The sequence below is a fragment of the Ahaetulla prasina genome, chromosome 1 (assembly GCF_028640845.1).
Source record: "Ahaetulla prasina isolate Xishuangbanna chromosome 1, ASM2864084v1, whole genome shotgun sequence".
In the NCBI taxonomy this organism is placed as follows: Eukaryota; Metazoa; Chordata; class Lepidosauria; order Squamata; family Colubridae; genus Ahaetulla; species Ahaetulla prasina.
The window spans coordinates 92,384,376-92,410,168 of NC_080539.1; the positions used below are offsets into that span (position 1 = coordinate 92,384,376).

A 25,793-nucleotide genomic window follows, 5' to 3' on the forward strand; every position below is an offset into this window, starting at 1 on the left:
CTGCTGTTACCGTTTGCCTCCCACCGACCCGTACACTCTCACAGAGAGGGCCTTCTCAGGGTGCCGTCTGCCAAACAATGTCGGCTGGCGGCCCCCAGGGGCAGGGCCTTCTCTGTGGGAGCTCCCACGCTCTGGAACGAGCTTCCCCCTGGTTTACGTCAAGTGCCTGATCTTCGGATCTTTCGCCGTGAGCTGAAAACGCACTTATTTATTCAAGCGGGATTGGCCTAAAATTTTATAAAATTTTATTGGGGTTATTTATATTTTTATATTTTAATTCGTTTTAAATTTGGCCACCTTATGTTTGTTTTAATTTCTTTTAATATTTATACTGTGATTTTTTACTTGGCTGTACACCGCCCTGAGTCCTTCGGGAGAAGGGCGGTATAAAAATTGAATAAAATAAATAAATAAATAAATAAATATTGGACATCACTGCTGAAAACTCCTTCTTTACCCAAATCTTCCTAGATGAATGTTGCATAAATAGTTTCTGTTTTATTTTCCTGCCACCTTTTTAATAAGCATGTTGTTTTAAACATTTTATAATATTGGATTTTAATTGAGCTGGGAAGTGATATATAAATGAATTATGATAATGAAGTCCAAAGTATACTGTGCATGCCCAGACCTCCACTAAATATTATTACAAGTGGACAGATCGTTAATAATTGGAGAGAAGTTTACAATGACATAGGGGAACCCATCAAGTATAATTGGCCCCATAAAGCCCCATAAGATATGGAGATGGATTTCCACCATGAATTGCCATCTCATATGTGTTCGCAACCAAAACAGTCCCAGAAGGACTTCTAGCTATGTGTGCCTGCAAGTTGGACAAGGTTCTTGGCATTGCACAATGGTTGTGTGGGGTTAGCTGGGATTCCTCCTGGGTGTCCTGCTGTTGCTCAATTTGCAATGATCTATTTTATGGACAACTTTACTCATAGAAGACAGTTTTTGTCTCCTGCTTGGAATGTTTACATAGAGAGCTTTAAATTTCTCGCTTGAATGCTCCAAGGAATAAAATAAACACAACAAAAAGTGTCCTTGGCCAATCAGATAGCCACTGCTGAAGGAAAGCAGCATTGTGATATTTTTTCCAGAGGGCACAACCTCTGGAAGAACAAGAGACAAAAATATGATCAATATTATTAACCAAAGGAGCAAAACAGATCACTGGGATATTTGCTCTTGATTTTGTCTTCTGTTCTGTAAAAAAAAAAAAGTCCATGCCAAATTTTAATCACTAAAAGTTCATTTAAGCCAAGATTAAGACACTCCTTCTGGTCTGTAATTTTTTTGTTTACTTATTTTCTCCATTACATTAATGGCATTATCCAAGCTTAATATAAAAAAAAATGAGCATGAATATAGATTAGGTCTTAGAAAGTAATGAATGAGCTAATCCTCAATCGATACCCCTCCCCCCAATTCCAGCTATTAAAATCTGCTTTCTCCATCCTGTTTCTACATGGTTGGAACAAACATTATTTAAAACTTTGTTTAAACAGACAAATCTGTCTGTCAAGTTTATGTTTATGTAGAAAGTCATGCTGCCTGCAGACCTGCTAATTTTTGTTTGGCCTGGAGACACTAAAATCAGAATTTGGAAGTCAGTTTTCATGCTTAGACCTATTTAGATTGGAGTTCTTTCTAGGCTACCAGTGCGTTCTTAGAAATGTGTTATATCTTTCTGGAAATGCATTTCTAGAAGCAAACAAGAAAGGTAAAACCCATTTTGGAAAAGGATTTTTCAAGTAATCAGTACCTTCATCATAAACCACATAGGATTCTGTAGTTCCCGTTATATCTGCATCAAACCCTGAGAATACATCTATGGAAAAAAGAATACATTCAAACAGTGAAACAGATTCTCTTTCATTCAATGGCTATTGATTATCCCTATCTAAAGTCAATGGCCTTTATTGTAAAGTACCGATCAAACAACAAATTGATCTCTATGCTGAACTGCTTTGGAAGGATAAAGAACAAGGTGGGATTTGTGGAGATAAATTCAGATGCATCATTTTTGCCAAAAATATCACCTTCCATTTAACTAGCTGCCAATATGGTAGTGAAAACTTGGGTGGGGAAGACATATTTTGTTTACATTTTGTTGAATTTTACCCTCACTGCAACGTATCTGTTTTCCCATAGGAATCAGCATTAGCTACTCACTTATAGGTAATTAATAAATAGAGGGAGGGAAAGATGTTCCACAATTAATTATTGATTAAGAAGCACCCTCAGCTCTTGCCTGAATAACTCTTTTCTGCATTCTCTCAATCAGTCTACAGAAAGAAAGTTTAGAATTTTTTTTCATAGCTAAACACATTTATCAGCAATCTATTTCAAAACATTAAGCTATAGATATTGATCGGCAAGCAGCACAATGAGACAAAAGATAGCATATACAGGCCTAGAAACATATATCGTATCTGTCTGGAGTAACTATTATATTACACTTTTAAAGCTCTATATAAGATATTCATTGCTACTCAAACAACAGTCTACTGCTAGAAAAAATTCACATGAATCAGAATCAGTGTTAAGGCAATCTTCTTCAGTTTGATATTCTCCAATGTGTTGGCTAAGATCAAGGAGCATACTGGCAAAGGATGATGGGAAATGTTGTCCAACACCTCTAGAAGATATTACAATGTGGAAACTGGTAAATCCAAACTAGTCCACTTCGATTACTCAACCTCAGTTGCAACACAGCCTCGTTTCTAAGCCTAAACTCTTCATCTTGGGTCACTTTCAGACTTAAGAAGAAAAATACAATTTTAGGAGCCATGCCAAAGCAAATCCTGGGAGGGGCAAAACAAAATTGACCATTCATTCTTCCAGAGCTGAGTTGCCAATAATTCTTCTTTGGCATATATTACCCACTTCATCTTTCTTCCCAGATCTCTTCATAGACTGAACTCAACATGTATAAAGGATCGAAAAGGATCATCTAATCATAAAAGGTAACCTAAAGGTTCGTTCACAGTTTCATGAATTCTGAGTACAGCTAGTTCAAAAGAATGCTTGCTTTACTAAACTTTTTCTTTTTTTAAAAAAAGAATGCGGCCTAGAAACTACTGGTTCCTTAATACGCTCATTACTGTTCGTGTTTACAGGCCTCTATTTTCCAATAACATGATTTTCCAGTAACATGATAGCATGATAAAAGTGGATTTAATGTTGTCTATAGTTCTTCAAAGATGTTGAGCCGTCTGGGATTTCACTACCGCATCATTTGGGCTTCCCAAATGTTCTTGTCTGTGAAACACAACCATCTCTGCTAAACTCATTTTTATAAAACCCCAAGGAGAAAATTGGACCAAAGGATTTGAGTGAAACCCACAGCAGCATTCTTTTCACACCGCATTTTCCTGAGTCCATTTGGAAGCCATCAATTGATTGGATTCCTGAGAAATGACAAAGTGTTTGACCCAAAATGCCGCTGCATTTTTCCATCCCCAGAGAACTTTCTGGAAGGGCCACTGGAAAATTATATTGATTATATTTGGCAGGACTGTGGTAAAGCTGTTATCTATCTTCCAGCATCAAATAAGGAAAAGTAAGATTCTTGCAACACATTGCCCGCTGCTTCTGCCAACTAGCTGGCATTCAGAAGATGCTCATCACATTCAGGTGCCCAGGATACCTCAGAAGCTCGGTCAGTAAGTAGCAAAAATAATTCACTCAGTATCTGGCCTGTTGACATGTCCATCTGAATGGCTGGCGAACCCAAAGTTCTTGAAATCCTGGTCTTTTGAACAGAGTCAGGTTTTGTATATTCCAGACTGGTTCTTGTGCTTTCAATCACGAATGACAGCATGTAAAAAACAACGTTAAGACCGTTGGAGAAGTGGTAGCTGGAAAAATGAGAGATAGAGAGATTGCATTTCAAAATATGATTTAGGCAGATCTCTGCATATGCATCACCAAAACAAACATCTCTCCATAGATACTACAAGTAATTTATATTACAGAGAGAATTCCACTGACATCTGTGTTCTCATTTATTCTCTTTACATCTACATCTACAGACAAACTCCCTTTTTTATTCTTTTTCTTAAGTTAGAATATGTATGTACTGCCCAATCCTAGAAGTTTTAACCTGTGAGTCATGAAATGTTCAAGTGCACTACATTGATTTTTTTCAAGTCTAATATCAGTGTAAGACTAGTTTTTTCTTTGTGCACCATCCCTTATTATTACTGTACTGCTATTGTTGACAATATCTATTCCACCTTTCTTCTAAGAATTCAAGACAATCTACATGTTAGATCAGGGGTGAAATCCAGCAGGTTCTGATCAGTTCTGGAGAACTGGTAGCGGAAATTTTGAGCAGTTCGGAGAACCGGCAAATACCACCTCTGGCTGGCCTCGGAGTGGGGTGGGAATGGGTATTTTGCAGTATCCTTCCCCTGGAGTGGGGTATGAGTGGAGATTTTGCTGTATCCTTCCCCTGGAGTGGGGTGGGAGTGGAGATTTTGCAGTATCCTTTCCCTGCCACACCCACCAAGCCACACCCACAGAACCAGTAGTAAAAATTTTGGATTTCACCACTGTAGTAGACTCCTTTTAGGTCACTGGCAACTTAAGCTGACATGGCACATTATGACATAATCATATAAAAGCTGCCTCTATAGACTTCTGTCAGGACAGCTGATGGAAGTATGGTAGATGAATTGCAACATACACATCATGTCCATGTCAGCATTCCACCCTCTGTCCTCCCTGTTCTATTTTAGCCACTGTAACATCTCATAAAATATAAAATATGCTCCAGATCAACAATGCTCATGGCAGATAGATAGGTAGAAAGACAGACACATATTGCAGGATCCAATAGGGGTCATTCACCTGGGACTAGAGGTGACCAATCCAGATTGGATCCTGCAACATTACCCTGGGACACGTATATTTGCCTTCATTCATGACAGACCAGAGGTGGGTTTCAGCAGGTTCTGACCAGTTCTGGATAACCGATAGCAGAAATTTTGAGTAGTTCAGAGAACCGGTAAATACCTCTGACTGGCCCCGCCTCCATCTATTCTCTGCCTCCCGAGTCCCAGCTGATCGTGGGGGAATGGGGATTTTGCAGTAACCTTCCCCTGCCACACCGACCAAATCACACCCACAGAACCAGTAGTAAAAAAATCTGAAACCCACCACTGTGACAGACAGATATTGATACATACGTTCAAGATATCATGAGAGAACAAAATCTGTAGGTTCCTTATAACCATAATTTTCTAAAAGTCACTTTTAATTATTGTTTATACTGATAACATGATGATGCCCATGGCTTAAAAGGAATCTATTCTCTGTCATGAACACTGGAAATCTCTGCCAATGCCGTTTCATAAGAATAAGCATATAACTTTTCAGAAAATGGCATTTATTTTTTTTAAAAAAACCAGATATGTAAATTTACACATGGGTTTGTGTTATCTATTGAAAAACTTCATTTCAAATGATGACAATTTCTAAGAGCTAAAGAATTGTTTGTGGCTCACTTTTTTTAAAAAAAAACTTCTACTACATGTAAGTAACCAGTTCATTATTTTCTCTTACTCACCTAGTTAGCTTTAGAAAAGCTACCACCAAATTGGTTCTTCCTAGATATGTTGATCTATGGCCACACTTGTGGAAATTATGGATTTGTAGACCAGCACATTTTGAAGGCATCACGCTGGAAAAGCTGAATTAGCACTTTCTTCATTACTGCTATAATACCCTTCTAATAATAAAAGTCATTCTTTCTTCCTGTTGCATATTTTAGCAGAGCAAATTACATACTCATAACTTAAATAGTGTTACATGGAAGAGGACCGCATTATGTTGCATGTAGAATTGGAAGGCAACTTTCAAAACAATTTTCAGTGCAGCACAGAGGGGCAGTTTCTATGAACAGCAAAGTCCATGGCAGATGTTGCTAATCTCCAGTTTCTAGTAAACTTTGTCATAGATCATACTGGGTAGGTTGTTAGAATTTGCAACTAACTCCAAAGGGTTTGGTCAGTGGTACTAAAAAATAATAAGTAATGCCATTCAGAAAAAAATAAAACAAAACATATATAGTGACTTACCTAATACCATTTTGGAGATAAGAAACCTTTGGCCATCTCTTGCTTTCACTTTGCAATTTTGGTTTATCCTTCAAAATCATGGTCAATTGCTTGATCCTTGGACTCTAGTTTCTTCTGTGTTGCCTTTAAAGGATTCCAGATCCCACACTTAGAGGCAATTTTGTAGGTAAGGTCTGGAAATAGTTTATCACCCTGCTAAATGTAAGTAACCATTTCATGATGTTATATTTATTTACTTATAGCATTTACTTATCACTTTTTTCTCTCTCTACAGCACTTACAGTATATGCCGCTCCAATGAAAGGCTCTAGGCATTTTACATATCAAATCTTAACACATTCAATAAAACCAACCAATTAAACCATCCATAAATAAATGCAGCTGGCCCAATACTTTGGGTTCTACACCCCAAAGATCCATTCTGCCTTCTCAGAAAGAGGGCTATCCTGGGCCCAAAGTATAAACTCTCCCTAAGACAAGAGAAGGGCCTGTGGGATGAGGGTAGAAATCTTCAACACAGCTTATTAGCTTACACACACAGTTTGGGTAGTGTCCACTTGGGGAAGATGATCCTGAGTCATAAGGATCCAAGGCATAAGAGCTTTAGATGTCAGAACTAGCACACTGGAAACATACTGGCAACCCACTCAGTATCAGTGTAACCTTGGTGAAACAGCTCTTGCATTACATTCTGCTCCAAAAGGAGTTTCTGAGGAGTCAAAGGTAAGACTACTAGACATGATCACAGTTCAAGCAGTGTCGTAAAGACACAAAAGTCAGTCTCTAATGTGTTAGGCATGAAAGCTAGTTGCCTGACTTTGGGGCAATTACTCTCTCTCAACCCAACCCACTTAACAGAGGAAAATAAGAGGAGGAAAGAGTATTAGGTATGTTTGTTACCTTGGTTATTTATAAAAATAATAAAGGTGGATATACAGTAAATCTAAAACAATAAATTGAAATTTGCTCGAAGAATGTTTTCAATTGGCAAACTAGCTGAAGTTGGGCAAAATCTGCCCTGGGTTTCACTAGCTGTTCCATGAAGGTCCAGAACCACCAGATTGCTGTCCTTCTCCTTAATGAGGAGTGAAATCCAACCCAAAAAGAAGCTAGCAGAGAGTCAGATGGTTTCTGGATAAAAAGCAAAGTACCGTTTTTTTGGGAGTCTAAGACACACTGGAGTATAAGACGCACTTTAGTTTTTGGAGATGAAAATAAGAAAAAAGCTGATCGGCAGGTGGATCGGCCTCCCAGAATACCCCCAATCAGCTGTTCCCAGAGGTGAATTTTAGCAACAGGTTCCTTGGTTGTGAGCTCTGTGCCTTGCCTTTTTTGGCTTTTTTGTCTTCCTCTGAAACTTCTGAAACTGTTTCAGAAAAAAAAAATTTCTGCCTCTGAAAGCCTCCAAAACAGCTTCAGAAAAAAAGCCTCTGAAGCTCTGTTTGGAGGCTTTTTTTCTAAAGCTCTGTTTGGGAGCTTCTTTTCTGAAGCTTTGTTTCTGATGCTTTTTTCAGCCTCTGAAACCTCCATTTGAGAAGATGGGTGGGGCTACATTCAGAGTATAAGATGCACTCAGATTTCCCCCCTCTTTTTGGGGAGGAAAATGGTGCATCTTATACTCCGAAAAATATGTGTAAATGGGCATTCAAAATGGAAGAGAGAGAAAAAATTCTCTGTTTCTGAAAATCTGAAGCATTTTCCTTAACATTTAATTAAGGATACACAGCATAGAACTTACCCTTGATAAACGATTGATTATACTGATGCCATGTCAGTGTGGAAAGGGATACTATACATTACAGGGACTGACAGAAGAATTTTAAGTGACTTCTGTATGATCAATGTATATGAGAGCTAAGACAGTGATTCTATTAACAGAAGAGCAGTCAGGTTTGAGAGAGATTATTACATGCAACATACACATACCCTCAGTGTTGATGAAATACAAGCTTAATCACAGAACAGGAGCCCCTCTTGAAAATAAACTGTTTTGTATAGTTAATGTCTTTCTCCTGGAGTTTAACTTTTGCTTAAAAAAACACTCTATCTGCATAAAGGTCTCTATCTACCTAAAGCATGCTTTTAAAATTTTTTGCTCTTATTTCCCCATTTTGCTGGTTTACACAGCTCAACAATTAGTCATTGCAACCGATGTGACAGAACAGGGAATTATTTCTTCCTCAACTACTAATTCAAGCTTTTGATAGCTTGAATCTTACCTGCTTTGTTAGCCCAGCAGCTGGAAAGCCTTGCTGGAAAGCAAGCACCTTCCCCCCATGTCACAACTTTTGTTGTAGATATACTCAAAGATATTGCTGATGTTTAACCAACATAAGAGAGGGTACCTTCTGAGTAGCATTCAGGCAGACCATCCGAGTCTAATACAAAATTCCCCTGTTCATCATTCTCTGTGTGGGTGCCTGGAGGACAGGTAGGTCGTGGTTTCTCTGTTGGTGGCACAGTGGTTGTAGGTTCAGGAGTAGTTGTAGTAATTGTAGTTGTAGGTTCGGGAGTTGTCGTAGGTTTGGGAGTTGTCGTAGGTTCGGGAGTTGTTGTAGTTGTTGTGGTATAAGGAGTGGTGGTCCTTTTAACCATTTCAAGGCCTATCAATGGCTTACCTCCAAGACTTATTATTGGCTTATCCTGTGCATTTGCTACAGGTTTGCTAAATCTTCCATGCCCAAACAAAGGTAAGCCATCTGGACTTATTACTGGAGCGCCTTTAGAATCTATCAGGAGACAAGAAGAGGGAACTGTACTTCAATCACTGCCTTATGATATTAGGAATTGGGAAGTACTGGTTTAAGTGAGATCATTGGCTAGAAAACCAGATACATGCAATTTAAGATGCAGGAACTATTGAACATTTAAATAATCATTCTCAGGGCTGTAGTTCCATTCTGTAAAACATACTACAGGTAGTCCTCAATTTATGACAATTGAGCCCAACATTTCTGTTGTTAAGTGAGACATTTGTTAAGTGAGTTTTGCCCAATTTTATGACCTTTCTTGCCACAGTTGTTAAAGGAACCACTGCAGTTGATATGTTAGCAACCCAGTTGTTAAGTGAACCTGGTTTCTCCATTGACTTTGTTTGTCAGAAGGTCCCAAAAGGGGATCACATGATCTTGGGCCACAGCAACGGTCATATATATGACTCAGTTGCCAAACATCTGAATTTTGATTACATGATCATGGGGATGCTGCAAAGGTCATAACTGTGAAAAATGGTCATAAATAACATTTTTCAGTCCCATTGTAACTTTGAACGGTCAATAAACAAAATGCTGTAAGTCGAGGATTGCCTGTTTACAAAATCTTTAAATAGCAATAGCACTTATACTTATATACCGCTTTACATTGCTTTTACAGCCCTCTCCAAGCTGTTTACAGAGTCAGCATCTTGCCCCAACAATCTGGGTCCTCATTTTACCCACTTCGGAAGGATGGGTAAAATGAGTCAACCTTCAGCCAGTGAGAATCGAACTTCTGGCAGCCGGCAGTCAGCAGGAATAGCCTGAAGTACTGCACTCTAACCACTGCATCAGCACCCCCTCCTAATAACCTCAGCACCCCCTCCTAATAACCTCAGCACCCCCTCCTAATATACTGACTTCTTCCAGGAAGCCCAAGAGAACTATTGATTCTTCTGCTTCAATTATTCTTTTCTATATGGTGAACAAACCTTTTAATAAAAAGATTGATGAGGCAATTATTCATTTAGATCAAAATGCCTTTCATAAGACACACAGAAAGCCATTACCAGTCCTTGCAATCTTATTTAATTTTGTTAGAAACAGCAGACTGTTGAGGCTACCACTGCTGCTCAATTAAATACAGCAGCTGTTGTCAAGAGACTAAGCCGTGTCACCAAACTATAAAAAGGCCAGTGGTACATTTCACAAGGAGCGCTACTTCAAGACTGTGACACCTTTCACCCAAATCATTTATTTTGGGAGGCAGAGGGTATAGAAGCTCCATTTCAGCCAACTATGTACTGACACCCAAAGAACAGTAAACAGAGAAGCACATTTTAAAATCTTTTGATGGCTTCCTGATGTACATTTTGCTTGATAGATGAGTTTTATTGAGAGGTGGAAAAAAACGGCTCATATGATCAGATTACCTGGTCCTAGCTATGTTATCTGAATAATGTGAATTATCTCTAGTTCTAAGAGGTGCCTTGGCTTCCAGTATGCTTCCAGGTACAATTCAAATTAATGATTGTTACCATTAAAGTCTTTACAACTTAGGACTAGTTCAGGGGTCTGCAAATTTGGCTCTTTTAAGACTTGTGGACTTCAACTCAGCTTTGCTGGCTGAGGAACTCTGGGAGTTGAAGTCCACAAGTCTTAAAAGAGCCAAGTTTGCAGACCTCTGGACTAGGTTATTTACACAGCTATCTTACTCCATGATTGTTTCTACCTGTCTTATCCAATCTGATAGGAAGGGCATGTGCCAAGTGCCATCAGCTAGAGAGTGACAGCTGGCAGGGCCCAGAAGGAGTGCCTTTTCTGCTGTGGTCCTCATTGCCCCTAAGTTTAGATTGGCTCCATCTAATCTAAAGGCTATGAAAACCTGGGTTTATGCTTGAGCCAGGATCCTTGGGCATGAGTTAGAACCCATCACCTGGTTGTATGGATGATGAATTAGATCATGCCCAGTTGCTATGTGTTTTTATTTTGATTCTCGATTACAGGTAGTCCTTTTTTTTTTGGTTGTTTACATTTATATCCCGCCCTTCTCCGAAGACTCAGGGCTGCTTACAGTGTGTAAGGCAATAGTCTCATCCTATTTGTATATTTACAAAGTCAACTTATTGCCCCCCCAACAATCTGGGTCCTCATTTTACCTACCTTATAAAGGATGGAAGGCTGAGCCAACCTTGGACCTGGTGGGACTAGAACCTGCAGTAATTGCAGGCAGCTGTGTTTTAATAACAGGCTTCTTACAGCCTGAGCCACACCGCGGCCCTTGACTTGTGACCACAACTGAGCACAAAATTTCTGTTGCTAAGCGAGATAGTTAAGTGAATTTTGCCCCATTTTGCAACTTTTCTTGCCAAAATTGTTAAGTGAATCACTGCAGTTGTTAAGTTCGTAGCATGGTTGTTAAGTGAATCTGGCTTCCCCATTGACTTTGCTTGTTGGGAGGTTGCAAATGGTGATCACATAACCCAGGACATTGTAACCATCATAAATATGACTCAGTTGCCAAGCATCTGAATTGTGATCACATGACTGTAGGGACCAGAGGTGATATTCAACCGGTTCTGACCAGTTCTGGAGAACTGGTAGCGGAAATTTTGAGTAGTTTGGAGAACTGGCAAAAACCACCTCTGACTGGCCCCACTCCCATCTATTCGCTGCCTCCTGAGTCTCAGCTGATTGAGTCCCAGCTGACTGGCTGGGTCTTCTTTTGTTGCCCTACACATGGAGCTGGAAAGCAGGTTAGTGGGGTGGAGAGGGAATGGAGATTTTACAGTATCCATCCCCTGAAGTCGGGTAGCAATGGAGATTTTACAGTATTCTTCCCCTGAAGTGGGGTGGGAATGGAGATTTTACAGTATCCTTCCCCTGAAGTGGGGTGGGAATGGAGATTTTACAGAATCCTTCCCCTGAAGTGGGGTGGGAATGGAGATTTTGCAATATCCTTCCCCTGCCACACCCACCAAGCCATGCCCACCAAGCCACAGCCACAGAACAGATAGTGAAAAATTTTGAATCCCACCACTGGTAGGGATATTCCAATAGTCATTTGAAAAACAGTCACAAGTCACTTCTTCAGTTTCGTTGTAACTTTGAACAGTCACTATATGAATTGTAAGCTGAGGATTCCCTGTATTTCATGTTTTCAGTTGTTTTATTGTAGGCTGCCACATAAAAGTGAGATGGGCAGGTATATAAATCAAGTAAGAAAACCAATAATTTATTTACTTTCAGGTTTTATCACAATGTAGAATTCTTTGGGAAGTTCATCGGACAAAATAAGCCTTAATCATACCATAGAACATCAGAATACAACATACCGACAATAGTGCGGCCATCTCCACCTAATTTTACTCTGAGAGGTTTTCCTTGGGAGTCTTGGAGATATCTCCCTTCGGCATTCAGCACCAACCCTCGGTCAAGATCTACAATCTAAAAGCAGTATGTTGATTGAAATGTCCTCCAACTCAAAGGAACATAAAATTAAATCTTTCAGATATTTTAAAAGAAGATCTCCCTACCCACTTTACTCCTTGTGGACCACTTATTATTTTTTGTCCATTTCGTTTTCCATTATTATTTGGAATTATTTTATTATTTGGATCTGTTTTTGTCTTCAGGTTGGGTCTCCCACCGTTACCTGAAACACACATGGTGAAAACACACAGCATTCAAACTTTTGGGGAGGAAATTACAATTCACGGCATTAAACTAAAATCTTTTCAACATGACAAAATACCCTGCGTAAACGGGCATGCATAAATGTGTCTTATACATATACTGTTTAAACAAGGTTATCTAATCATATTGGGTTAATAAATGTATCTGTACAAATTGTGTTCGCATGTTTCATATGGCTACTACTATTTTAGTATTTGTTTACACAAAACATACTTATCACTTTAAATTTTTTCACATTTTTTTTGCTTTGCTTTACAGTTCTGTAGACTACCTAAGTACATAAAACTTACGTGCTATCTAATAAATAAACAAATGTGCTATCTAACAAATAAATAAATAATGCATGGCTCAGTGGCTAAGATGCTGAGCTTGTCGATCGAGCTTGGCAGTTCGGCAGTTCAAATCCATAGTGCCACATAACGGGGTGAGCTCCCGTTAATTGTCCCAGCTTCTGCCAACCTAGCACGTAAAAAATGCAAGTAGAAAAATAGGGACCATCTTTGGTGGGAAGGTAACAGTGTTCTGTGCACCTTTGGCATTTAGTTATGCCGGCCACATAACCATGGAGACATCTTCGGACAGTGCTGGCTCTTCGGCTTTGAAACAGAGATGAGCACCGCCCGCTAGAGTTAGGAACGACTAGCACATATGTGCAAGGGGAACCTTTACCTTTTTAATAAATAAGTTTCTTTAATTAACCTAGTATATGAAACATGTAAAAAACATAAAGAACATACATCTACCAGGAATCAAGATTATGTAATATGATTATTGATTCCTAGACAAAAATATGACTTTCTTAGTGAGAGAGGATGACAAAATGATTTTCACTGAAAGACCTGTTCAATAATATCTGTGGGCAGAACTGTGCAAAAATTCAAAGGGATTGCAAGACTTTATGACACAAAACTAAGAGAATGGCTCCAAAACATTAGTTTCTTCTAATGAGTTTCTTACAGCCCAAACGTAAAACTTTTCTCTTTCAATTTAAATAGAAAGTTATGAATTTTACCTCACCTTGTCTATGAGGAAATCGAAACTGATGTCGTTGAGAAGGATTTAATAATCTTGAGTTCTGTATTCGTTGGACAGGGGGCACTGAGGGAGAAGTTGAGGAATGTGTTGGAGAAACACTAGAAGTCAAGCGACTATGAGAAGACACAGATTCAGATATATGTGGCAAAGTCAAGTTTAATTTAGGCAAGGATTTCAGTTTGTTAGAAATTTGTGAAGTCTTGGCTGATGAAGACAAAATAGGATCTTTGTCTACATCTGATTGGTCATAGTCTTCATAATCACCATCATTATTTGAAACTGACTGATGTATTTTTGAGGAGGGCAGTTTTGGAGATAGTTCAGCCTTTGTAGGGGTTGGTTGGAAAAGTCCATGCTTTTTGTTTATTTGGGATGCTATCCTACTTGAAATTCTAGACCCAGATGGATAATGGGGCTCTGAAAGGCGAGTTTGTTTCAAAGAAGTTTCTCTACTGTATTGATTATCTCTGATTGTGTCTTTGGAAGAGGTAGATATTGGCTGTACATATTTAGATCTTTGGGAAGATGAAGGCAATTTATACATATCAGAGGTAACTTCAGTAGAAGTTATAACCCTTGACCCAGCTTGTTTTTCTGGTAACAACTGAGTTTGAGATCTTTCATCAGTTCTATCAAACCGAGAATTAAAATGCTTTGAAAGAGAGCGAGTTCTTCCCTGAGAGAAAGATGTAGGTATTCTTCTAGATATGGGAACTTCTTTGGCAGGTATTAAAGGAGATCCTCTTTGCTCCTCTTTAACATTTGTTTCCTCGTCTTCTGAACTGTCATTATCAGTAAGTTCTTTGTCATTCTTTGAAAGCGATATCAGATCGCTTCTTGAGTTTAAGGAGGATCGGACTTGTGCCCAATCAGTTACTGCTTTTGAGGAACGAATGGATTCTGCCATTTTACGGGATAAAGCAGTGTTTGGTTTCTTTGACAAAGATGGTGTTTGTTTTGTCCTAGGAGATGTAGTCTTAATCTTGAGGTCATCAAGTTGAGACCTGGAAGTAGGAGAATGTAGAGGAAATGATTTTTCTGCAGATATTCTTGAGGAATCTGCATCTGTAGTTCCTTTTTCTTCATTATGGTTATTTTCTTGGGTGCTTACAAGATTAGGTTTGTTAGTAGGCGTAACTCTGTGGTGACTCTTAGTTTCAGCCACAGATCCCCTTTTGAAATCATCTACTGAAGAAGACTGCTTAGAAACTGGTGGTGAGTAACTACGGAGAGGAGTGGATGGTAGAGGATTTTCGTTTTTATTCCCCTGTTTTTTATTGATATTGAAATTAGACCTAAGACTAGTACTGCCAGATGCTAAACGAGAACTAAATTGAGGATGAACTTTGGAAGACTGTGTAGCAGAAGGATCTTTGGGTGCTTGCATTCTTGCATCATTATTATTGGTAGCTCTATTCGCAAATCTGTTAGAAGTAATAACAGATCTATATTTTAATAAATCAAAGCGTTCCGATGTAGCCAGACCTGAAGAGGGCCTAAAATTTGGTCTAGAATATGATGAGCCTTGTCTGTCTTCTTCATCGCCTTCTCTTTCACTCTTTTCATTTTCACTATCATCAGAATCATCTCTTCCCTTGGACTTATGTTTATCAGAAGATAAAACACGTGAATGAGGTAAAGTATGAGTAGCAGCAGCAGAAACAGCAGAGGTAGTTATTCTTGGATCTCTCAATGCATGGCGATTAGAATATGTGAGAGGCTTTGTTTGCACAGATGGAGATGAACCTCCCGGAGGAGAAGACGCCCTGGAATTTAATTTCTGCTCTCTTTTTTCTGTTCCTCTGCTCTTATCACTATCAGGACTATCACTGGTATCAGGCGTAATTAGTTTGTAAGAGAAGTGATGTGAATGATTTTGAGACTTTGCAGCTGCAGTTGGTGAAGGAGATTTAATTGATATAGAAGGAACACGCAATTTGGTGGGTCTATTATGAGTTGTCTTTTGAGATGCAGACAGTTGCTTATTTGAAAGTAAAACTGAATGACTCTCTTCTGGAATTCTAGGAAACACTGTTGGCTTATCCTCCAGATTGTCTAGTTGGTTCTTACTTTTATTATCTACAGGCAAATTATCTAAAGTAGCTTTAGGGACAGGAGAAAGGTTAGGTCTGTCCTGTCCTAAATTCTTTGTTTCATCCTCTGTATGTTTGGGAACGGAAGAAGATGGTAGTGATCTAGGCTTATCAGTATTTGTTTGCCGTATCCTTACTAATGTGCGTGTCCTGTGAAGTGCTTTATCTGAGGATGTGAAAGTGTGTGCAGGTTTAATGACGGAATGGGACTTAGCGCTCTCTTTAACATCCTGAACTTTGGGTTGCATTGTTGATGTCACCTTGACAGAATCAACCATGTCTTCTATAGAATGAGAAGCCATTTTCAGCTCTGCTTCTTTCTTTGAACCTTCTAACACTATATTCTTAGGATCAGAAACTGGATCTTCTTCAATATTTGTTTGTTGGTTTGTCTTCAGTTCATCTGTATTGGCTAAACAAAGAGGCAAGAGAGAAGTGAACACAAAAATAAAAAATAAGCAATTATAAAAGAAAGAAAAGAAAAGAAAAAAGAGAATGAAAGAAAGAAACAAAGAAAGAAAAAGAAAAAGAAAGAAAGAAAACATTGCATTGTCATTATCACAAGATAGTTTTTAAAATTATAATTATGGTAATATATTAATTCAGAATCGTTTATTAACAGGAATTAAAAGCCGATATGAATATTAATTAAATATTTCAAAATATGTGTTTTGAACATGAAAAGTTAGCTTAACACCTCAATTTTTAAAGACTTTCTTAACTTTCTTGCTTTTTTTTATTCTTGAGAAGAGTAAGGGAGGGAAAAATGTGCTGCTGGGGCACAAATGCTAAGGCATTGGGACAAACTAAATGCCATCAGCTGTGCCTTTAGAAATTGTATCTGATGTTCAATGCCACACAATATGATCACTATCAAAGTAAAATATCATTCAGTTTCAAATATACAGTAACTCTCAGATATTAATTTAGAGAATAAAGTCAAACATTGGAGTCAGGAAACAAAGAAAACATTTTGATGAAATAAATTTGTTTCTGAACATTCTGATTATGACAGTCCTACTATATTTTAATTACCCAGTGCAAGATGGAAATGGTACACAGGTAGCTTCATTGGATTAACCAATGGAATATGCCTAACCTCTGCCCCCATCTAGGCTCTGAAATATAACTGAAAATCCCTGCAGAACATTATGCCTAAAAGGATATGTTTTAGGATCCATCCAGCTAAGGGCTGAATGAGCCTGCATGAGAAAATTTTGCTGTCAAAAAAACCCCAAAAACATTTCTTCAGAGATTATATGCTGGAGGCCCCCACGGCAAAAAGAGGTACAGTTGAAGCCAACAGTGGGCAAGGCATTAGGAAGGGTATGCAAGAGCTGACTTGGGAGAGCCAATTGTTAATTTAAAAAAAACTCTTTTGAGCCAGTTGGCAGCAGAGATGAGCCTCAATGCCTGATACATCAGTCAGATGTTCTATGGAGCAGCACGGTTGCTGCAGCCAGCAATCAGCTCTTAAATATTAGCAGCACCCCTCTGGTTACATAGGCAAAGACCACTTCGCTGCTTTCACTCTTTCTCTCTTTATCACCTCATTTACCTGTCTCCCTTTTAAAAACCTCCAAGGCCAACAAAGGGGTCTAAAATTAGTGGGAGGGGGGGCTACAGAGATTTAAGAGCCATATCTGCCTTAGAAGATTTCTTACACCTACTCCTCAAACTATTCAATCATCTGGACAGGAGCAGGGATTGTTCCAAAATTATTGAGATGTGATAAATTTAAAAAGGAAACAAGAAGGGTGTGAACAATGGAGGCACTGTACTTACTTGCTGGCAGGGCGACACTGAAGGCTTTCGACTGAGGGCCTTGGCCTCTCCTGTTTCCAGCACGAATTTTGAAAATATAGCGCTCTCCAGGCAGCAGGCCCTCCACTGAAGCAGATGTGGTGTCTCCCGGGTAGGAAATGGACTTTGCGCCGAAAGGTTTGAGTGCCGGAGCGTATGAGAGAATGTATTCTGAAACAATTTGGCAGACGGTTGGAAGGAGGAAACTGAAAACAATCCTGTTTCCAGCGGAAAGACTGTATGGGTAGGATGAATTAGAACGTGCATTACTAAAATTAATACACTGGCAATGCACGTCAAGTCAAAAGCTGGGGTATAAAAGATATTGCATTATATATAGGTAGCAGTGGTGGTCAATTCTAATGCCCTGGGCAAGTAATAATAATAATAATAATAATAATATTTTAATTTGTATACCGCCCTTCTCCCGAAGGACTCAGGGCGGTGAACAGGCAGATAAAATATAAATACACACAATAATTAAAAACATCCCTTAAAAAACTAATTTAAATGCCCAAAATGTTAAAAAACGTACTCCCCCGTAAAATCACAAAATTTAAAAAACCCATCCAATAAAAGTAAAAATCAGGCTAGTCCAGCCATACGAAATAAATAAGTTTTAAGTTCGCGGCGAAAGGTCCTAAGTGAATCTGTTCTGAATATATTAGTATAAAATGAACACTGTGTGTGTACTAAGAATGTATTAAGTGTGTGAATTTGTGAGTGTGTATGTGTGTACATGTGTACACGTGTACATATATACACATACATATACACATACATACATAGTGGCACACGTTAACATGAAATTCCGATGCCCGGCTTTAGAAAAAAGGAACACCACCTTCAAATGAACAAGATGATCAGATTCACTCACTTAGTGCATTATAATTGATACTATCCTCCTATACAGGTGGTCCTCGACTTACAACAGTTCATTTGGTGACATTTCAAAGTTACAGTGGCTTGAAAAAAAGTGATTTATGACCATTTTCCCCATTAATGACTGTTGCGGCATCGCTGCGGCCGTGCGATTTACATTCAAACGCTTGGCGATTGATTCCTATTTATGACGGTTGCAGGGTCTTGGGGTCATGTGATCCCTTTTTGAAACCTTCTGACAAGCCAAGTCAATGGGAAAGCCAGATTCACTTAACAACCGGCGTACTAACTTAACAACTGCAACGATTCACTTAACGTGTGTGGCAAGAAAAGTCGTACAATGGGACAAAACTCACTTAACAAATTTCTCACTTAGCAACATAAATTTTGGGCGCAATTGTGATCACAAGTTGACAACTATCTGTATGTACTACACCAAGGGTCTCCAACCTTGGCAACTTTAAGACTTGTGGACTTCAACTCCCAGAATTCCTCAGCCAGCTTTGCTGGCTGAGGTATTCTGGGAGTTGAAGTCCACAAGTCTTAAAGTTGCCAAGGTTGGAAACTCCTGTACTATACAGTAATGGCCAAAATTGTGGAAACCTTTTGGGAAAATTGCATTTTTTAAAACTAGCTAATAACACCATTTTTTTTTGAAGTAGTACCATAAAATTATATATCAACGGAAAGATAATTTAATGAAGAGTGTAATGCAATAACTTCTATGAAGGATTTGCTATTGGAATAGCAGTTAAAGTATAAGGAAGAAAAGTGAAACACACAGAAAAAACGAGATATACAAAAATTATCACCATATCAGTTAATACTTAGTTGAATTACAGCCTTACGAAGTCTTCCCATGGAGTGAACCAAGTCTTTTAGTTCTGCAGCTGTTATAATGTGAAACCAAGATTGAATGATTGCTTCTATTAACTGGGGTTTATTGCTGGGTCATTTCTGATTAACAAGTTTCTTTAGTTGGCTCCATAGATTTTCAATTGGGTTTAAGGTCTGGGCTATTCCAAAGTCATTCCAGCTATGAAATATGATTATCTTGAAACTCAAAAAAAAAAAAGTGGTGTTATTAGCCATCAAACCTCAAAAATACACTTTTCCCAAAAGGTTTCCAGAATTTTGGCCACTACTGTATATATAGTGGCCAATATAAGATGAACATACACTAAAATGAACATATTCACTTGCCCAATGCTTTAGAGGTGATACTGCCACTGCTATCTTAAGCATGAAAAGATTATTGCATATACAAAATTAATGAAACTAACTAAACAAATTTCTCACTTAGCAACATAAATTTTGGGCGCAATTGTGATCACAAGTTGACAACTATCTGTATGTACTACAAGGGTCTCAACCTTGGCAACTTTAGATTAGGATTTCAACTCCCAGAATTCCTCAGCCAGCTTTGCTGGCTGAGGTATTCTGGGAGTTGAAGTCCACAAGTCTTAAAGTTGCCAAGGTTGGAAACTCCTGTACTATACAGTAATGGCCAAAATTGTGGAAACCTTTTGGGAAAATTGCATTTTTTAAAACTAGCTAATAACACCATTTTTTTTTGAAGTAGTACCATAAAATTATATATCAACGGAAAGATAATTTAATGAAGAGTGTAATGCAATAACTTCTATGAAGGATTTGCTATTGGAATAGCAGTTAAAGTATAAGGAAGAAAAGTGAAACACGCAGAAAAAACGAGATATACAAAAATTATCACCATGTCAGTTAATACTTAGTTGGGTAACCCTTAGCATGAATTACAGCCTTACAAAGTCTTCCCATGGAGTGAACCAAGTCTTTTAGTTCTGCAGCTGTTATAATGTGAAACCAAGATTGAATGATTGCTTCTATTAACTGGGGTTTATTGCTGGGTCATTTCTGATTAACAAGTTTCTTTAGTTGGCTCCATAGATTTTCAATTGGGTTTAAGGTCTGGGCTATTCCAAAGTCATTCCAGCTATGAAATATGATTATCTTGAAACTCAAAAAAAAAAAGTGGTGTTATTAGCCATCAAACCTCAAAAATACACTTTTCCCAAAAGGTTTCCAGAATTTTGGCCACTACTGTATATATAGTGGCCAATATAAGATGAACATACACTAAAATGAACATATTCACTTGCCCAATGCTTTAGAGGTGATACTGCCACTGCTATCTTAAGCATGAAAAGATTATTGCATATACAAAATTAATGAAACTAACTAAAACCAAAACAAAGACAACACCTTTATGTTGACTAAAGATGCACAAGGATAGTGCCACCAGTGGTGACATCTAGGATACTTCTAACGCTTGATTTGTGTTACCTCATTAGAAAATTGTTCTTCCCTTTGCATTCCTGATTGCACAAGAGCCTGGCATTAGCATTGCTAATGGTTTTGTGAAATAAACAATGCTAAAGGAACTTGTTTTCACAAATTTATAATACAGCATAACTGAATGACTTTTCAAGTTCATTAAGAAAAAATTGCATTTGGAACACTAAAAAGAAGAAACTATAAGGGAGATTGGCTTTCATTCACAGTTCTTTATTCATCAGGCAGAATCTTTTCCCTCTGTATGCGAAAAAATATTCATACGTGTAATATTTCCCCATAACCTGTAGTTTTATCGTTCAGAATTCATATGAAGAAAATCTTAGGAAACTTGAACAGCAAGAGAGCAACATTAATTAACTATTCGAATAAAACTTCAGGCCATGGAATTACCATTCTCAATCCATCAATATCATAATAAGACTAATGAATATGCATCTTATATTTATGCATTATTTATTTTTGTGTTATAACTTTCTTAAAATGACAGTTTCCCCTTTCCATATTAAAGATTGTCTTCTGTTTATTTCTCATGTTGATCTTGCAATCTGAAAAGAGCTAATTTTGCAGCTAACAGAATATAATATTGATATCTATTAGCAACAGCACTCCTTTATTGGATTAGGTATTATTTTTAAATTATAAATGTAATTTATAATTTATAAATAATTTTGTGCATCCTTTTATGGCTTATACAAATCCAATGCCTAAGTTACAAACAAGCAAAGAACAGATTTCACATGAAAATTGAACAGGACATACAGTAGAACATTCTATAATTAGCTTCTCATTTTTGTAGTTAAAAATGTGAATGATGTTAAAAACTGGAAGGAGTTTCTGATTACAGAATGAAACAATTCTGTTGCTAGCTAGTTGTAAGTACTTGAGCTTGATGTAATTTTAATATCAGTTGATTGTGTTAATTATTTTCTTTGAGTGTTGTCTCTATTCCATCGTTTCATTATACTTTCCATAAACTCTATATCATTTAGGTCAACGGTCTGAAAGTTGCAACCCACTGGCTGCATGTGACAATCCCATTCATTTGCTGAAGCTGCAAAGGTTTGGGAAGGAGCGGGCCAGAGTTATGGAGGGAACCTCACCTGGACAGGTGGGCCAGCAACTTGCTGATCTTGGCTAGGCACTGCCTGTCCTTCCTAAGGACGGAGTCAAGCCCCATAAAACTGGCAAACCAAAGAAGCAAGAACCACATGGATTTCAGAAATGCAAGTCTGAATTTAAAATTATAATCTTGAAAACTCTAAAAGGAAATTCCCACCCAGATTCTGAATGAATGAATCAATAAATAAATAAATAAGTGAAAAATGTTTCCCCATTTCTCTTGCATTTGAACTTGGTTGCCTTGCCCTCTTTCTCACAGTCACCTAATTCTGAAGGTATGTCCCTAGAATGGGAAGTTGGCTCTTTGCTAACCCTGCATCTCCATACTGAAGTGGTTGAACACAAAATGACTGCAACTTTTCCTTGTTGCTTTGTGTTGTGAGCCAGAAACTCCACAACCAGCTGCATTCCTGGCTTTGCACTGTTGTGCCATTGTGGTTAAGGCTGGGTCCTGGGGTGGAAGTGGTTATTTCCTGGAGGGGAGGGGGTTATATCAGTTTGTTGGTGGCATGCCATGAAGTTTTTCATTTTTAGCTTGCTGAGACTTGAGTTGGAGAGGGGCAGGGAATTCAGGATTGCAATCCTAAGGCTAGTGATCTCATCCTGACCTAGTTTATAGATACCAGAGCTCAAAATAAAAAGTCTTTCACTGTCCCACATATGAATCTCCCTCAACAACAATGTGAATGGGTAATGTCGCTTCAAGTTTTTAGCACACCCCTAAAATAGGGAGAAGCATTTGAAAAAAGGGAGAAGCATTCGATGGCAATGCATCTGTTCAATTTGCTGATTTAGATCAGGACTGTGCCTGTAGTTTTTTGCTTTTGCAATCTTTTTTTTTCTTTTTGTGTTCAATAAAATCTGCCCATGAAGTTCTCCGATTTATTCTGATTCATTTCCCCCATTTACCTTTGACTTTTCCTTCACTTTCTGCAAGGGCATCCCAGGTAGCCACAACAGTAGGAGTTTTGCCTTTAATTGACCACACATTGAGGTTTTCTGGAGCACTAGCAGGAGCTGAAAAATAAACAGCAGTCATGAGAAGAAGGAGAGGGAGCAGAAGGAGAAGGGGGGAGGGGGGAAAGGAAGGGAGGAGAAGGAGAGGGGAGAGTGAGAGTGAGAAAGAGAGTGAGAGAGTGAAAGAGTGAGAGAGAGAGAGAGAAACAGAGAGAGAGAGAAAGAAAGAAAGAAAGAAAGAAAGAAAGAAAGAAAGAAAGAAGAAAGAAAGAAAGAGATAAACTCTTCCTTTAAAGTCCAATAGGCTTCCTGCCTCACATCTTTCTTCATATGACACAGGGATGCTTCATTCCTAAATATTTGGCTCCAGAATTTTTTATTTCCAGTAATTCATCTTCAGGAATCCTTCAGATCCTGAAGATGAAACTGAAATACTTTCGCCACCTAATGAGAAGGAAGGATTCACTGGAGAAGAGCCTAATGCTGGGAAAGATTGAGGGCAAAAGAAGAAGGGGACGGCAGAGAAGGAGATGGCTGGATGGAGTCACTGAAGCAGTAGCCATGAACTTAAATGGAGTCCAGAGGATGGTAGAGGACAAGAAGGCCTGAAGGAATGCTGTCCATGGGATCTCGATGGGTCGGACACGACTTCGCAACTAACAACAACAAATTCCTCTGGACTCTGAAGAGAGCACACAACTTTTCTTAGAAAACAAAAGCGATGGATGGCTGCGACCTACTGCTTTTATTTGGAAATGTGCCCTTGTGCCAGGAATAGGACACTATCTAAAGACTAGGGGACTTTCTGATGGACTGGGGCTGATGGGTGGCAAACAGCATTCTGATCTAATGAAGCTCCACAGCAAGATTATAAACATGTAGCAGGTATTCAGTGAGACAGCAAGCATCTCTCTGGCAGTTATTTACAACATCCACAATATGTCCTTCAATTTCCAAACAATGGCCACCATTTGCAAAATGCTGGGGACTCTGAAAGAAGCAATATGGATGGTGGACTCCCATTTATTTCACTGCTTGCTTTCCATGCCACCCTTTTACAGTATAGTATAAACAATTCCGAGACGACAATTCCGAGCTATTTTCATGGAGAAATTACTGGAGCACCTCTATTGGTTAAAGATGAAGAAAATTAAAAGCAAGCTGACCTCATGTAAAGCAGTATGCCTGGCTTTGCCCAACTAGGTCGCACCTCTAAGCCAACTTTGGTTGATCTTAAAACAGAGGCTGAGCCTGTATGCCAGACTGAGAAAACAGAACCCCATCCTGGGAGAATGGCAAATCATGCTCATGTTGTTGCTAAGAAAATAAATAAATAAAGGGCCGGGATAGCTCAGGCAATAGAGAAGCCTGTTATTAAAAACACAGAGCCTGCAATTACTGCAGGTTCGAGCCCGGCCCAAGGTTGACTCAGCCTTCCACCCTTTATAAGGTAAGTAAAATGAGGACCCAGATTGTTGGGGGGGCAATAAGTTGACTTTGTAAAAAAAAAATATATATATATACAAATAGAATGAGACTATTGCCTTATACACTGTAAGCCGCCCTGAGTCTTCGGAGAAGGGCGGGGTATAAATGTAAACAAAAAAAATAAAAAATAAATAAATTTATTTATTTATTAACACGATTTTTATTTTATTTGTTTTTTGGACTGGAACTTTAACTCTTTCAGAAAAGATTTACAGGCACAATTTTGATTAATACTTAATACCAGGGGTACTGACCGGATCTCGTGATCTGGTAGAGATCGTGACTGGTGGTTTGGCGATCCAGTAGCGATGGCAGAGCAAAGCACTGCCCACCCGCCCGGGTGTAATGTGTTTTTTACCTTCTGCGCATGTGCAGAAAATTTTGCGCATGCACAGAAAGTCTGTGTGTGCATGTGACACATGCATGCAGCATGTGCACTTCCAAACCAGTAAGGAAGGTAAGTAGATTTCACCCCTGCTTAATACATACCAGTTTCTGGGGTTCTTTGGTAAACCGAAACACTCCACTTGCCCTCCTTTTCTCCTTGTGAGATTTTAACTGCAAATTCATACATAGTATCTGGAATTAGTTTGTCCACCAAAACCCGCTTGTTGGATACTTGTTTGTAATCCCACCTTGCCGATTCCCCTTTCTCTCTGTAACGGACAGTGTACTGCCTAGAAATAATGTGACAGAAGAAAGCAGGATTAACCAGAATCATTAAAAACAAAGCACAATAGCAAGGGTTCAAATATCACAACTTTACATACACAATGCACCCAACCTTTGAAGAACTTGGCAAATTCTTCAGGGATAGCAACCCTTGGTCTGAATATTCAGGATGTGAATAATCTCAGAATGAAACTCAGTTTAATACCTATTGAACCTCACATTACAGCCATCCAGCAAGAGATGCCTTTGTAAGCAGTCAGCTGCAGATTTTTCCATTAGTGGAAAAAACTCTGTTCACAGGTTCATAGTAAAGTAGTTAATGAGAAACTAAGAGAGTCTACACGACTGCAACTTAATATATTAGTACAAGGGTCTCCAACCTTGGCAACTTTAAGACTTGTGGACTTTAACTTTTAGAGTTCCTCAGCCAGCGAAGCTTGCCAAGGTTGGAAACCCCTGTACTAGAAGATAATGATTTCATTTCTAACATTTGGCGGACATGTTTTTAAACATCTTTGCTAGCCTTAATACCAGGCGCGTACTATTATATGTGGTGGAATTGCCCAAAGTAAAAAACAATTTGGGTGAAAATACATACATAGAAAAAATGATAAAGCAACATATAGATTTAAAGCCAGAAATATTTTTCTCAGGTATTTTGCCAGACAAAAATATAATAAAGTGAATATATATTTAATATTGCATGTTTTGATGGCAGCAAAAATTGTATTTGCACATTAGAAAAATGAGGAAACTCCTTCAGATGAAAATATAATCAAAAAAATATTAAATTGTGCAGAAATGGATAGGCTAACATTAAAGATAAAGGATAAAGAAGACACAAAATATTTTTAAACTTGGGGTTTGTTCTACCAATGGTTAGGTAGTAAAAGTAGAAATTAGAAGTTGGAAGAATACTATTATGTACA

General features: G+C 38.4%; 1 protein-coding gene across 1 annotated transcript in view; it reads right to left on the reverse strand.

The window, feature by feature from the left end:
* FNDC1 (fibronectin type III domain containing 1) overlaps positions 1–25,793 on the reverse strand; it is an 87,802-nt gene that overhangs the window by 25,296 nt on the left and 36,713 nt on the right. The window contains exons 5-12 of the mRNA XM_058168494.1: positions 24,682–24,869; positions 22,657–22,764; positions 17,395–17,583; positions 13,499–16,021; positions 12,322–12,440; positions 12,121–12,232; positions 8,438–8,821; positions 1,772–1,837 (exon numbers count right to left, since the gene is read on the reverse strand). Coding sequence (XP_058024477.1) covers positions 1,772–1,837; positions 8,438–8,821; positions 12,121–12,232; positions 12,322–12,440; positions 13,499–16,021; positions 17,395–17,583; positions 22,657–22,764; positions 24,682–24,869 — 3,689 coding nt within the window. The remainder of the gene's footprint in view (positions 1–1,771; positions 1,838–8,437; positions 8,822–12,120; positions 12,233–12,321; positions 12,441–13,498; positions 16,022–17,394; positions 17,584–22,656; positions 22,765–24,681; positions 24,870–25,793) is intronic.